Source organism: Amia ocellicauda, chromosome 1, assembly GCF_036373705.1.
Source record: "Amia ocellicauda isolate fAmiCal2 chromosome 1, fAmiCal2.hap1, whole genome shotgun sequence".
Taxonomy (NCBI): domain Eukaryota; kingdom Metazoa; phylum Chordata; class Actinopteri; order Amiiformes; family Amiidae; genus Amia; species Amia ocellicauda.
The window spans coordinates 28071142-28087421 of record NC_089850.1 but is presented as its reverse complement, the minus strand read 5'-3'; the positions used below and the strand labels follow the sequence as shown (position 1 = coordinate 28087421).

The following is a 16280-nucleotide window of genomic DNA, read 5'->3' as shown; positions in this document are numbered from 1 at the left end:
AATGGAATACCTCATTTGATTTGTTTGGCATATTATTTTAATTAGAAATAGAGAGATAAAGAGTTGTACTAAACGGAGGTGTATTCTGAATTCTGCATATAACTGGAATCCTAGTTGCCTGCAGTGACTCAGTTCTGAAAGTGTTTGGTATTCTGGGTAAACATGCAATAGTAACCTGCTACTGTAAACCTACAAGAAAAGCAACTTGCTGTGGGATGGTTGCTACAATCAGGAAACTACTCCACAATAGTGGTGACATTAATTAATTTCCTCTCACTTATCAACTTTGTTTGGGATCATTTATGTAATAGTCTTTGAAAACATTGATGGAGGATCCATTAAAGAGTTTGATCTTTGTACTGTAATGTAATTGGATAATCTATAGCAGCCCAGAGGGGACATCCTAATTTGGACATGACATGTGGTTTTATGTGAAAGACCCTATGATGCATAAAACATATAGTGACACTTTCCAAAACAACATTCTCCCAGACATCATTCAATGTGCCATTGTGAACCAGAATTGTTACTAATATGACATCATTTTTATTTACTCCAGTTTTCCCTTTGTACATGAGATACATTATACTTGGGGTTTTTATTGTGTTCAGTTTATACTGTCTAAGTAATACAGTTCCTTACACCTTGAGTCAAGCAGTAAAGAACTGAAAATAGTTTTGTGTAGACTTCATATAATGGCAGATTGCTCCCATTAGATTATTATTAATAATACATTAATTAATAATTGATAATAATAAAGCTGACTGGCATTAGGTGGTACAGTTTCATGAAGCATTGCCCTCAGCAGTCAATCAGAAGCTCAGCTGAACCCATGCCAGTCATCCTGGAGAGACAGAAACCGGACCAATCACAGCAGCCCCTGAAAGGACACCATCATGCCCTGAGCCATTCTCCACATACAGAGCCCTGCACTACTGAAGCCACGCAGCATGGTGCTGTAGATAAGATGATAATGATTCATTACCATTTATAAATCCTCTGTAATCTGTAACTTTAATAATGTGTCTGTAAACTGCAGATTGCTCCAGTCTCGCCTGGAAACGGGGAGTGTCTGCAGCTCAGCGGACCCCACCTGATAAACAAATACAAAAACACAAACCAACGACGGCAACATCGACACGTCGTGTACACGCTCAGTATCCAGCAGAAATACTTCCACCCGCACGGTCATGACATTTTAAACTAATAAACTACCACCGGGGTTTACTGTGTTGCCGTTTTAAGGCCGCGGACACGCCTCCAGCCCGCTGCTCATTCCTCGCTCCTCGCCGCCGGGACAGCAGCACCGCACCGCCGCCGCCGCTCCATCACTCTCCCGGACCATGAGGCTGTCCGCAGTGCTGCGCAGTGCGAGCCGGAGCTTCCCCTCCGCCGCGGTGAGCCGGCCCCGGTTCGGGCTGCGGGCCCTGCGGTCTGAGGGCGGCTCTGCGGGGCCGGGCGGCTGCAGTGTGCGAGAGGCCAGCTCGGGCAGCGGGACCGGAGCAGCGGGGCCGGCGATGCTGTTCGGGAAACGCCGGGACCACAATGGCAGCCCCGGGCATGAGGCTGCCTTCAGGTGAGCGAACCTGCCATCCGGACACGTCCTATAGGCGTGTGACAACCCTGGCTTCATTTCCTGAGTAAAATAAACCCCTGTTCTCGTTGCATAATGGTTTGCGAAAGTACAGACTAAAGTTTGTGGATACTAGTCGAACATGTTATTAAATATACTTTTGTATGGTTTCCTCCTTTATAAACGAATGGCCCGGATCCCACGTGTAGCGCAGATGTCCGCAGAACTGCGCAGATCTGCAGAATCCCAACGATCCCATTGGTGGAGCAGCGCAGAAGTGCGCACATCTGCGCTGCTCGATCACGGCGGAGCACACTGATGCAACTCATTGTTGTTCTTGCTTCCCTTTGCCATGAGGGTTTACTTCGCAGTTTACACTAGCAGTGACGTCACTAGTGGGGTTAGTGAGGTTTACAGTCTGAGCAACTGGAGGCAAAGGAAGAAGTTAAACTCAATACGACTTTCATACAGTCACCTCATTGTTTTTGCCCAGCACGTATATATAAATAGAACTAATGAAAGGTTATTTATTTATATAGTTAGTTATGTATTGGCTTAACTATTTGGATTGAGAGCATAGTACACTGTACTTAAACATTACAGGGACGTTTCATGAGGTGCTTTTATTCCTTTTTATTTATTAATTATAATTGCTTATTATTATTTTAGTTGTGTTAGTTGTGGCCTGCTTAGGTCTTTGCCAACTGAAGTCATGCAACAACTAGTTGTCACTTCAAAGAGGAAAATGTTTGCACTTTTCACTTGTTCCTGGGAAAGCTGTGCCACTATCTGGCGAGCAAAAGTGTGAGACCCAGACTTAAAGTAGCAAGGCTTAAGGGTATGATATGTATTAGGTTTAAGGGTGGGGGTGGAAGTTAGGATTGAGATGAGATTGTGTTGAAGGCAATTCCCCCCACCTAGTCTTACCCAGCACAGTAGCCAATCCTCTGGTAGACTACATACTTGTGCCTCCATCACTGTGCGGAGAGTGTTGTTCAGCAGTTGGCATGCAGATCAAGTAGCACTGATACTAAGAGATCTGGAAAGCAGTTAGCCAATCATGGAAAATGGATGTTTTATCTGCTGTCCAGTCACATTTAAGGTGAAATGGGAAGGGGAAAAATTTACATCCATTATATATTTACTTTATGTATAGTTTGTTATCCTCATTTATTATATTTTTAGTATGGTTTTATCTTTCTTGATTTTTGATGTGACCCAATGTTATTGTATAGTGTCTGTAATTAAAACATTTTCTACACATATTTAAGGTATTATGATCTATAAAGAGTTATTTGAAAATAGGTTAAAACCTTGTTCATTTAAGTTAGAAATGTATGGGTACCAGCAGAGAGGGTATGAATAACCATTGTTCTAAGGAGACTGGCTATAAACCTATTTTTTTCTGGGGCTATTTGTTACAGCAATAGAAGTGGTTGGCTGTGGCTTTACTGGCCGCTGGAGTAATTTACATGATCAAGGAACTACTTTTGAGTGATCAATTAATGTAGATCAACTAGCATTGATCACTGAAGTTGGTCAAGTCTCTGATTAAGGCTACAAGCACAATAAATGCCTTTAATCCCGACAGTGAAATGCAAACAAGGCCAATCTAATCCCTGCACTTGGACCTGAGGTGTAAAATGGTCTTAGAGATAACAACAGTGGAGCAGGAGTGTCTATACATTGGTGTCCAGGTCATGGCATTCCAGTGTGCTATATGATAATGAGCTGGTTCCTCATTATTAAAGTACCACTCAAAAGGGATGTGCTGAGGAGGAGAAACTGTAATAAGATCAAATCCAATAGTATAAAAAGTACTTGGCTTCATGCACAATAAATACATGCCTTGTGGCTTTCTCCACAGCAATTTTGCCTGTATGCCACCATATGACCTTAAAATTCTTGTTGCCCAGCAGGGCAGGTGCCTTAACATTTAACTTGTCCCCCACAAAAATGTACCTGCCCAACTATTTACGTGAAGCTTATGCATGGTTAAAAGCAGTGGTAGAAAAAATGTACCACAGCAGTCCCTATTGGGATTGTCAAAAGGGCCTGAGGGAGGGGGGGATTGCTGATAGATTGCCAACCTGTAGGGGTGGGGGGGGGTGTCTGTTGCATACGGAAACCTGCTGCGGACTGCCGGGTGCCAATTACAGTCACTGGAAATTAAAACATTGTTGGTCACATGTCTGTTTCAGATGTAAACAAATCTGCAACGATCAAATTATCACTTGGCCAGTCGAGCATGTAATCTGCCAAATAAGCCTGCCTGACAGAAGTTGGAACCTGCATCGGGCCGTCGGGCGTTCCCTTATGTCGAACCATGATATGGAGAGGCACCACAAATCCTCATGGTTGAGATGATTTTAAAACCTTGTGGCTCCCATATCTCAATTCCAGATAGGACCTTCTGGTAGCTCACCTTATCTCCTCCACTGGATTCTTGTTTACATACTTCCTGTTTACCATACCATTATTGTATTTGGATGATGATTTGATATTGTACTTTCTTAGAATGTCATTGAATGTGACTTGACTTGAATGTGATGTAAAAAACAAATGCAAAGAAATGATTTATGTTTTCACATAAGCTATTGGTACTAGTTGTCTGAATTAGACATTTCTGAATGCTTTGTCACTGAGCTTAAACTGGACTTTCAGAAGCACAAATGCACTGTTTTAAACCATGTCAGGTCATTTTATTAATTGATTAATGTTATTTTTTTGTGTTATTTCTCTGTAGGGAAATAATCCAGAAGTCCAAAGAAGAGATAACATCATTACAGAAGCACCACCCTTCGTTCAAGCCTGTCCTTGCCATCATAGAGGTAATTCAGTTAAGAAGAGTTACATACATACAATGTGTTCTGTTCAGTTCAGCATTTCTTCTTACTGCTTAAAACACCAGTTCATTGTGTAAAGTGTTGGATTTTATTACAGATGCATGATAATTCTATCCAAAATAGTAGTGAACCATAAATGAAACCTGGGTTTGGGAGGGGATACATTAATTTCAACTGTCTCTTCTGTAGGAGCTTGGTGTTAAATTGTATTGATATTAAAGTGTAATTTTCGTGTTTAACTCATAGGCAGGTGAAGATGACAGTTTACTTGAAATGAACAAGGACATTGCTGCTAAGGTAAGTAAAGCAGCAAGAAGCCCTGTTGTGTGAATATATCGCACATTTATGATGAACAACTATAAACGTCTATAAATTCCATCTTTCCACAGATTGGATTAAATGTCATTCATATCTGCTTGCCAGTGGAGTGCACTGAAGATGAGGTATGTGCATCCGCAAAGAAGCGAAGAGCAGTGTATTACAATATTAAGACAGACCCCATTAGGAAAGTAAATAGACGATTGCTTAATGAGTATAGATTACAGCTTTATTAGACATTGCAGTAGATGTGAAGGTTTCTTTTTTATGTCTGGTTTAAGTATAGAGACTATCTTCAAAACAATATGTGCAAGCATTTTGAACAATCTTCTCCTCTTCCATTACCCTGTTTCCCTTAAGGACACAAAGATATTCTTTGTGACTGAAATCATGTTTTATTAAGTGTAGTTTGCAGTACTGGAAAAACTGTATGATGGAATCTCAAATATTTCTCATAATATTTTCTTTGTTAGTGGAAGCCAAAGGGATGAAAACTAGATTAATGACCTTCATCATGAGGTGTTTGTATTAAGATTTTTTGCTCTAATCAGGGTCATTAAGAGCTAGATTAATAAACATTAAATTGTGAGATGCGTGAAGGACAAGCTTTTGTTGTTTGAAATGTAATGGTGCTTGCTTCTGTGGAAAGGGAATCAAGCTTGTGTAACATACTGCAGGAATCAGTGAATACAGCAGTTTTTAGATTATAATATGGTCAGTCTAATACCTCCTCTAAATTTGGGTGGTAACATATCTGGGCTGCAACAAACAAACTGGAATTTCTATGATCCCAAATACATAGCATAAAAGCTGAGGTTCGGTTGAGAATCTATCCGGTAAGTAATAAAGTGACCCCAGACTCACTAAGGGAAGCTCATTCTGCCTTAAGACATTGTGGTTCACTGCTAGATATGCCACGTTTACTCTACTTAAGCTGAATGTGTACTCGGGGCCTGGTGTCTGCAGTTCAACGGGTTCAAGGCAGCTATCCTTGGATGAGTCTTTAACCTTTCACCTACTTCCCTACTTAAAGCATGAGTTTCAAGAGGTGGCGCTATGTCACACATGCCTTGGTTTAGTAAGAATCATTCAGTTAATTCATCTTAAAAGGGCAATGCAACATATTGCCGCATGCTTGTAGTCATGCAGAAAACCTTAAAATGTTATTTTGTAATCCCATCTTGGGTTTGAAGTTATTTTATTTATTTTGTATTGTGCAAGCTCATCACACTATTTATTCTTTTATGCAGGAATGTATTTATAAACAACTATTTTATTTACTTAAAATGGTTGGCTAGAAAAAAAAAAAAAAAAAAAGAATTGCAAACTATCTGCTCAAAGCAATTTCTTGAAATAGTTCCTGATCCTGATCTATTCTTGTTCTTGTTTGTAAACATTTAACTGCTACACTCCCTTTGTATTCATGCTTAGTTGCTATAAGATTTGTTTGCATACTGTACTACGCAAGGATGCCTTCATGTTTTTTCTGTGTTTCCAGATTATAGATGAAATCCTTAAGCTGAATGAAGACCCTAAGGTCCATGGCTTAGTTCTGCATCTGCCACCAGCTTCTCATTACAGCAAAGTACTGAACACCGTGAAACTGGAGAAGGATGTCGATGGGTGGGTGTGCCAAGAAGTGCTGATACTTCTTTCCAAATGCTATAGCTATAAAGGAATCCAATTGTGATATGTGTAGTGCACTGATAACAGAAAAAACACGTAATCATAATAAACAAACAACATAACAAAATCGATATGACTATTGGTAGCGATGTTTGTATTTATGATTTCTTTCACATTTTGGAAGTTTTATTTATGCACCTTGCTTTATCTTTCTGGTGTGTTGTAATTGTGCAAAAGTGAGTTGATCAGGCTTAACTCCATGATAAAGAAAACGTATATATTATATAGGGAGAATCAACATACCATGAGAATAGTTATTTTTTTCAACCTAATTGTGACTGACTATGAATAGTATTATTTCTCTAAATAACATTGTGTACCAGAAAAGCTGGACAGGCATTGTAAGATGTTGCACCTCAAGACGATAGTCTGAGATCATGGCTAATGTTTCCCTTTGTACATTCCACTGTCTGTATGAGCCAGATCAGCTGTAAGTAATATGTGGTCAGGAATCTCTCTCCCATGTTAGAATCAGGGTGGACAGGTCAAGTGAACAGGTCATTTATTTTAAAACCTGTGCAGAATCTCCAAGATGCTGGTTTACATATACAGGGAATTGTGACACATGAGAATTACACCTGGACTGATATCCAGCTGACATACTGTTTCTCTATTGTCTTGAAAGCTACACTAGTATGTGTTTCGCTCTTCTGGGATCTGGGATGAGATCATGCCCATTGGCACACAAGTTACAGGTTTACATGTGGAAGTCGGCAAAGATTTCCTGTGTTTTTGTGATTTTGTCATCAATTTCTCATGCTTTTGTGATTTATTTATGCAAAACTGAAATGTGCAAACCTTGTTTCCCCCAAGTTTTTGACCCAAGCGCATATGTGCATCATTACTTCACAGTTCAAAGCACTACCTATACTCCACAAATTATGCCATTAGTTTGGCTCTTCCACATGTTTGATTTTAAATTGAAGACCTATGATTGTTGTGTGGGGACAAGATAAAGTGAATGGAACTTTTGTAATTCAAGACAACGTGGGACACGCATGTCTCTATGTATGACTTTTTTAGAGTTTTGTTGCTGTATTGATTAATTTCTCAATTTTTAAAATTGGTGTCCAGATTTGATTTGGGTTCCAGCCCTTGCTAATTTAGCTTAGTAACATAAAATCACATTAGCTGTAGTGAATAGGGGCTAGTTAACAGAAATCAATTTAACTTTGATACATTCCATTTAGGAAATACAACATCTCTTATAGTTCTGTCAGATTTAAGAATTTAATTAAAAAAAAAAAAATTGTTTTCCTGAAATAGCATTAGTTTATAAGTGCATTAGATTATGTATGGCAGAACTTTGCTATAGAGATTGTTTAATTATGTCCAATGTTTTTTACAGTACAGAAACAAAAACATACAGGAAGGGCACAGAGTGCTTACACTGTCAGTAACAGTATAGTTCAATGAAAATAACTGCATGTCACTGTCTTTGCTAAACCATCCATCCACTAAAGCAAGTATTCGCACTTTCAGGGTGACAGATCTGAACGTGGGAAGGCTTGTCCGTGGGAATGTGAATGAGTGCTTTGTTCCTCCTGTAGCCAGTGCAGTAATTGAACTACTTGGAAGACATGGTAAGTCTTGAGTTTTCAATTGTTAAGTAACAGTGAACACTACTGGTGTTAAAAGGAGGACAAAAGATTAAGGTTAAGGTTTACCATAGGACCACTGATGTCATGACTTCAGTAGAACATTTCTAACTTTATGAGCTCTCTGTGCCATATAGGCTGCATATAATTGATCACAATTTCATGTGAAACAGAAACCTGTCAGTTTATTCCAGGTTATTAATTTACAATGTAGTGCATCACTTTTTACATATACATTTTTTATCCACATTACTGCAGATCATCCAAAACATCTCGGAAAAGACATTAATAATATAAAAAAAAAACTATTAAGCTTTTAAGCTAACTAGAAACTGCTGATTTTTTTTACTTCTGCAGTAAAGTGGTGGCACCACCCGGCAAATAAAACGCCACTAAATTACCACACATCAATTATTGAATATAGAATATCTTCATAAGATATACTTGCTTCTACAGTTAGGTTTATTTGAATAAAATACACTATTTGTTTTAGTATGCAAACACGTTAGCTTAGTTGATAAAACGTTATATAGTAAAAGTGGATTTGTGTATCTTAAGTTATCGAAGTTGGTATCAAGATGTTCTAGTAAGTAGAGAGTGATTCAGATATGAGAAATGCATGGAGAGGTAATAGACTGAGTTTTAGACATTTGCTAAAACATTTGCTTAGCACACAAACAAGCATAAACATTTGTACACTCATTGTAGAAAAAAAAGTATTTACTTAATGTCTGATGACGGCCTTTCTCACAGAGGCATCGCTGGAAGGAAAGACTGTGCTGATAGTGGGGGAGAGTGGGCCGCTTGAGGTTGCCCTGCAGTGTCTGATTCAGAGGAAGGGTGGAGTGGTGCTGAGTCCTGGGTGGAAAGCTGACATCCCACAGAAACAGGTATTTCTCTCCCACACGCTTTCATCCATATTTGGGAGTCTTCTGTCTTTCAAAATTGGGTTGCTATTGCAGATAAACAAAGTGCTGTATATGTTGCCTGCAGGTGTTTTGCAAGACTGTACTCGATGAAGCTTGTGATGTATAATTATGCTTGTCACACAAGATTGAAAAAATGTGGTTGAAGCACATTCAGACGACTAAAAAAAGAAAAATTGATTCTTGGTGGTTAAATTAAAAAAACGCAAAAAGCAAAAAATAAAAACAAAAACCACACCTCAGAAAACAATGTTGTCTAAGCATAGCGTTATACACCACAATAAAATAAAAAGGGTAAGAATACAGATAATGGTATGGAAGTCCTTGTTATTTTATCATTAGTGTGGTTATTAATTGTCATATAAATGTGTCTCTAAGGCTTCAGTTCAAAACATTATAAAAAAAATAAGGTTGATTGTGGGGACCTGTTTATATGTCAATCATATAACCTGAATAGGCTACTTTGTGACTTGCGCAGTGTGGTTTGGTTTTGCTGCGCAGATTGCATTTTCTCACAGAGACCTGTGACTTCGCACCCTGCTGGCTTCAGTCATATCCTAGCGAGTGTATGTGCTCGCAGACAAAACTGCAAATAAAAATTTCTGGAACTTATGATGACTCACTATCAGGGTAATCTGAAAGATGAATAATGTAAATGTTATCTTTTTAAATTCAGTGTTTGTCCTAAACGTAACCATGTTCGTAAACAACAAACGGGTGTAGAGAGACCGAAACCGGAAGCACGTACCTGTCCGAGAGTGAACCGGAAGTATGTAGGCTATAGACCAAGTGCACAGACTCCATTTATGTGATAGATTTCCTATGATTATTGAGCGGTGCCATAAACTCAAGCAGTTGAGCACACGCTTAACGCGGGTAACGCATAAAGCTTAGGACCATATCGCTCTCCGGCCTCCTCACATTTTTATTTTCCGTAAACTTGTAATTTTAAATATATACAGTGAAGATCCTGATTATTGCTTGAAAACAAATTGAAACAAAAAAACCTCAGTGTGTGGGGTTCACGTGACCTGCCGACAGCAAGTTATATCTGTTCTCTTTATCCGGGCAATTTTCAGCCATTAGTTGAATAATGATAATCATACACACCAAGTATCAGAGATGGCAATCAAAAGTGATAAAGACTTATCCGTTTCACCTTAAAAGAAATGGTGAAAGGGGAGACCATTACCGACATCCACGAGTCTCCACTACGTGGAAATGAAGGCTGTGTACCTCGATTTTCAAGCTGCTGCGTTACAGCGACCCCCAGGCCATTGTCGCTGGAGCTCGGAGCGGCCCCTCCCTGAAGCACGGTGGCCGCACACTTCGCTTTTTCCCGGATTACAGCAGTGACACAGCTCGGAAGAAAGGGACACGGCACAAAACCGTAAATGACTGATTCAGATGGGGTTTCAGTCTTATCTCCATGAAGTTGGCCTCCCCACTTACAGCACAAATGATAAATTCCATATCATTCGTTTGTGCCGGTTTGTGCCGTCGAAATAAATGTTTGTGCTGCTTTGGTTTTGAAGATATTAACATTTATTTATTTTCGGCGAGTGATGTCACTCAGCCCCCCCCACAACAACATAATCAATCCAAACATACCTCTTTCATTTGTGCTGGTTTGTGCCGATTAATGTTTTAACTATTATGGTTTTAACGTTATTTGTGATTTTTTTTTTTTAATGAGTGACGTCACTCAGCCCCCCTCACAACATCAGAATAAAACCAAACATGTCTCTCTTATTTGTGCTGTTGAAACTAATGTTTCAGCTTTTCTAATATTAAATATATTAATTAACTAAATTAAATTATGCAAAGAGCTTTTTTCAATATTACAACAGCAAGAGGTCAATAAAGGAGGAAGTGAAACAGATAAAGGGCAAAAATGGAAGTATCTTGGAAAACGAACAAGATGTGGCAAATGTTCTAAATGAGTATTTCACAGAGGTTTTTACAAAAGAAAAAATGGATAACATGTCACAGGTTAACAATCAGTCCAGTCAAACCCTAAGAGAGATCAGGATAAATGAGGAGGAGGTACTAAAGGGACTAGCAGAATTAAAAACAAACAAATCACCTGGGCCAGATGGTATATTTCCAACAGTACTTAAAGAAATTAGGGAAATTATGTATAGGCAGCTAACTCAAATATTACAAATGACACTTAGAACAGGGGATGTGCCAACTGACTGGAAGACAGCAAATGTCATACCAATCCACAAGAAAGGGGACAAAACTGAGCCAGGAAATTACAGACCAATCAGTCTCACCTGCATCACTTGTAAAATGTTGGATAAAATTATTAGACAGAAAATAGAGGAGCATCTTAATGAAAACAATATTCTTGGAGATAGTCAACATGGGTTTAGACGAGGCAGATTATGTCTTACTAATTTATTAGAATTTTTTGAACATGCAACTGCAGCTGTAGATCAGGTGAAAGCATATGATATGATATACTTAGATTTAAAAAAAGCTTTTGATAAGGTTCCACACCAAAGACTGATCCTCAAATTGGAAGCTGTAGGCATTCAGGGTATTGTAAGTAGATGGATTATGAACTGGTTGATGTCTAGGAAACAGAGGGTGTCGATTAGAGGAGTTGCTTCTAACTGGAGTGAGGTTGTTAGTGGAGTTCCACAGGGATCAGTACTAGGGCCTTTGCTTTTTCTAATCTATATTAATGATCTGGACTCTGGGATAGTTAGCAAACTTGTCAAATTTGCAGATGATACTAAAATAGGTGGCTCAGCAGATACAATCTCAGCAGCACAGGTTATTCAGAGGACTTGGATAATATTCAGTTGTGGGCCGACACCTGGCAGATGAAATTTAATGTGGACAAGTGCAAGAAAGATATCGCTGCTCTAGAGGCAGTTCAGAGGAGAGCAACCAGACTTATTCCAGGTCTGAAGGGAATGTCCTACTGAGAGACTGAGGAACTGAACCTTTTCACCCTGGAACAGAGGAGACTACGTGGGGACTTGATTCAAGTCTTCAAAATCATGAAAGACATCGACCACATCAAACCAGAGGAGCTATTCCAGATCAGCAGGGACACACGCACCCGGGGACACAAATGGAAATTCGGCTTCAAGGCATTCAAGACAGAAAACAAGAGACACTTCTTCACACAGAGAGGCGTCACAATCTGAACAAACTCCCCAGTGATGTGGTTGAAGCTGAAATTTTGGGAACATTTAAAAATAGACTGGATAGGATCCTTGGATCACTTAGATATTAATGGACACCAAACGAGCACAATGGGGCGAATGGCCTCCTCTCATTTGTAAACTTTCTTATGTTCTTATGATTTATTTTATTCAACACCATGCAGCCTATATCTCGCATAAGAGACCTGTTACTTCACCTTCTCTGCATCTTATTTGATTGTATTTATTTTTCATAACAAGTATAACACATAAAATACTAAGATTAACCATTTACAGCATTGCCAATACATGCATCTGAAAATAACAGTAATAATAATAAAAACAAACCATATCAATAGTAATATACAATACAATACGAACTGTGTTGGGCTTTTGAGCCACAAGATGGCAGTACAGCATTTTGTCAAATGAAAGAAAATGTTCTACATTTATTCCTCATGAATTGTACATTCTAGTAGAGTTTTTATATATTTATATATATATCTCCTGGTTATTCTAACTGATAAGCAGTGCATAGATTATTTTTAGGAGCAGTTTTGTAATTTTGGTAAGTAGGGATCAATTGCAACAAACTGAAGGCTGTGTACTAACTGGAGATGATGGCGTGGTTAGTACGCAGCTCCGTACTAAACTAGTCCGCAAGTTAAATGCACATTGCAACGAACCTCAAACCCACTGCTGCTGTGAAATAACTATGAAATAACTGAGAATATATTGAAAGCTCTACAGGAATTATTACCCAGCAGGAATTATGCAATATTATATTAATAATATGGAGTTGTAATACAATTGCGCTGTATGTAGCCTATAGCTGACTTCATATATTATATGCCAATATAGTAGTACAGTATACTGTGACCGGGCAGGACTGAGAGCTCCACTCGGGCCGCAGCTCTGCACGGCGGGGCGCTGTTGGCGGCTCTGGGCCTTTGCATTATACCCATTATTTTCTTTAAAATAATTCAGACCAAACTATTAAATGCTTAGTCTAGATAATGTTTTTGTCTTGTTTGGGTAAATAAAGTGCAATGGGAAATGCGATTTAGCTTTAGCTATATATTTTTGTGTTATATAACATCACAAAGAAAAAAAAAAAAACATTGCCCAAATTGTATTATCGATTATGCTACTAAAATAAATATATCATTATATGGTGTTATATGGCATTCGCACGTTAACTCACTTAGCAGGTCACCACCGGCGCTCTGCTCAGGTTTGCTAGTAGAGGCCAGGCCCTTCCCTTTCACTTCCCGTTTGGTAGCATAACATACTTAATCCTTACTAAGTTATTAAAGCTGGGGATCAGCTAGTCTCCAACTTTTTTGCTGCAAAAGGTACTAACTTTAGTCCGGAGCTGGGGATGATCCCGAGATATTACTTTACTAGGTTGTACGCAACTTAGTGCAGAGCTCCGTACTAACTCTGCGAGTTCGTTGCAATTTACCCTAGTTGTCTTTGTGTACAAAGTTTTCTTATTAATGAGGTATGATGGTAGAGATCTGTGACCATATAACAAAATCTTTAGTTTATACTACTTACGTGAGTTCATAGGAAGAGAGCAAAGTTTGTAATTTTCCAAAAGGCCTCTTATTTTTGCAATCTATTCTCCCAGTTAAAGAGGGCATTGTTTTCGTGTTTTTTGCAGCTGTAGTGTCATACGTGACCTCAGTTGATTTGTAATGAATTGTAGGAAAAATGGCAAAAATGTTAATTAGCAGCGACTTATCTGTGCTGGAATGTTTCAAAAGCTTAAGGGATCATTTTAGCAATATGTGTGACAATTGCTGGTGGCAGTAAAAGTGATCTCACAGATGGATTGAGTGTCTTAGAAAGACTGCTGTAGACGTAGAACTGGAGGTTGATGATCATGAACTTCTGAACCGACTTCTAAATAGAAGCTCCCTGGTTCCTCTGTTTTAGCTTTTACTTCAGCACATCCTCCATGGACATGAGGGGGCATCTGATGACTGTGTACGCCATCACACTGAATCTGTCCAGCACAGCACATTTCAGTTTTACATAATAAAGGTGGTCGGGATATTTGTTGAGAAAGTTGATATTCCAAATGCATCCCCAAGCTCTTAAGCCCCATGCAGGTATAAATGAACAGTGTCTTGCCAAATGGTGTTTGATGTCACAGAAATGTCTCTTTCGTTGCAGGTCCAGCAGGCCGATGTAGTTGTGCTGACCAGTGGAAATCCAGAGGTAATGCCCCCCAAAGGGTTGAGACCAGGATCAATAGTAATCAACTGTGCCTCAGCGATGGTGTCAGGTAATACATTCAAAAATAAAAACACGCATGAAACAGCAGACACGGTTTCAAAATTCTCATGCTGCTAACCACAGTTGGCAATCTTCTGTTCGTCTGGCCTCAGCTCTTAACCACATAGTGCACGGTCAGTAGCGGTTGATTTACAGCTGAAGGCAACCTAATTCAACTTGATTGAGTTCCTTTTCCTAGTACAGCTCCAGAGATTCTGCTTTGATGTTCTCGAGAAAACCAGAAAGGTTTTTTGACCCAACACGTGACGGCTGTAGCTTATTGAAATGAAACTTATGTGTAGAAAGCAAATTGTTTGGGACTTTGTGCTGAGTGTGTGTGTTTGTTGTAATAAGCACACAACAGTTTCTCTCCTTTGAGAATAATGGATCTTAAAGGTACAGACATTCTTTATTAAAGCCAGATTGAAAAAGAAAGGAAATCTGTGTCATTATTCATATTTTATTCTAGGAGTTTTCACTGGAAATAAGATCTGGCTTGTTTAACTTTTTACACATCGTACACCGCATGCAACGTATAGCATGAATTGTTTTACAATAATTCAAAATGTATGACAGGAGGAATATGGCCAGATCTGTGTAATTCAAAGGGGACTGGAGGGTGTGTTGTTTGCGCCAGAGGAATGCTGTGTTTGGAATATGAATTATTAGCTGTACTTTATAAATTTATAAATCTCAAATTTGCTGTCCCTGTTGAGCTGTTAAATATTGTCTGCTTTGTAACTAAAACATACTTTTCTATATTTCTTTATATTCAGAAAAGCAATAGAAAATATACTTTTTCCACAAAGTCACAATTTAACAATGTCTTGGCTATTGTTTCATGGGGGATAATAGGATTTTATTTTTATAATAACAATAATATATCCATAATCTGAAATCATTCCTAATTGTTTAAATGTGCAGTGCAGATTTGTAATCAATTCACATTCTTATACCATAGTCTGATTCAATTGGTGTTTTTCAATCTTTTGTCTACAGTAAGTAGGTAGTAGAGTTTGGCCATAAGCCATTGGCAAGTGGTGGAATGTTGTATTATTTTAATGCTTTTCTCTTCCTTTATCCAGTTTGTTTATTTGGACTAGCTGGTGCTAGGTAGTTCCTTTTCTTTTTTCTCTTCCTGCATCTGAATAAGCAAATATTTGGAAACTATGATTGTAATCATACTCTAGATTTGCTTCATGGTGTACACTGAGTCCCCTTCACTGTCAAGAGTATAGAAAACATGTCTTTAAAGCACTGTGGAGTGATGAATTTGCTGGTCCAGATCCCGATGGATAAATGCATCGCACCATTGACGTCCGCGTGTCAGAAGTGTAATGGGGTGTGCGACCTGCATTGTACCACTGAACTGTGATGTCGATCTCTGCGGAGGAGCAGCATTGTCCCCTGGGCCGCCATGGTGCTGTCTGGCCCATGTTTTAGGTCCATCATGTGGAGAGGCAGTGCAGGGTGCAGTGCTGAGCTGGAGGAAGGTCTCGGGTCACATCCAGCCCAGCCTCCTTCACAAATGCTTAATTAGTAGCTTGGGGAAATAGGGTCTTTTACTGTGATTTCTGCTTTTAAACATTCATTTTTCTTGGTGTTGTCAGAGGAGCTCCAGGACGGAGGGATTTCCTTGGAGGCGGGAGTGGGGCCCTTGGCTGCTGCTCTCAGGATGCAGGTTGGTTTCCTCAAGCCTCCAATTCAAACACTGTCCATCTCCATTTCTTTCCCTTCTTTCACGTCTTCGTACTACTCTGTATTTTTTCTTCTTTCAGCTTCCCTTTGTAGTGCATATTACTTTCTCTTGTGAAAGGGTGTTTTTAAAAGTTTTACATTGGCAATATAATGAATTCATTGTTCCACAGGGAGTTTAGTACAGGAGCAAA

General features: G+C 39.1%; 1 protein-coding gene across 1 annotated transcript in view; it reads left to right on the top strand.

Moving 5' to 3' along the window:
- Positions 1 to 955: 955 nt before the first annotated feature.
- Positions 956 to 16280, top strand: part of mthfd1l (methylenetetrahydrofolate dehydrogenase (NADP+ dependent) 1 like) — a 91871-nt gene continuing 76546 nt past the window's right edge. The window contains exons 1-9 of the mRNA XM_066700628.1: positions 956 to 1576; positions 4320 to 4404; positions 4666 to 4716; positions 4809 to 4862; positions 6236 to 6360; positions 7906 to 8006; positions 8775 to 8911; positions 14290 to 14401; positions 16002 to 16072. Coding sequence (XP_066556725.1) covers positions 1344 to 1576; positions 4320 to 4404; positions 4666 to 4716; positions 4809 to 4862; positions 6236 to 6360; positions 7906 to 8006; positions 8775 to 8911; positions 14290 to 14401; positions 16002 to 16072 — 969 coding nt within the window. The 5' untranslated portion in view covers positions 956 to 1343. The remainder of the gene's footprint in view (positions 1577 to 4319; positions 4405 to 4665; positions 4717 to 4808; positions 4863 to 6235; positions 6361 to 7905; positions 8007 to 8774; positions 8912 to 14289; positions 14402 to 16001; positions 16073 to 16280) is intronic.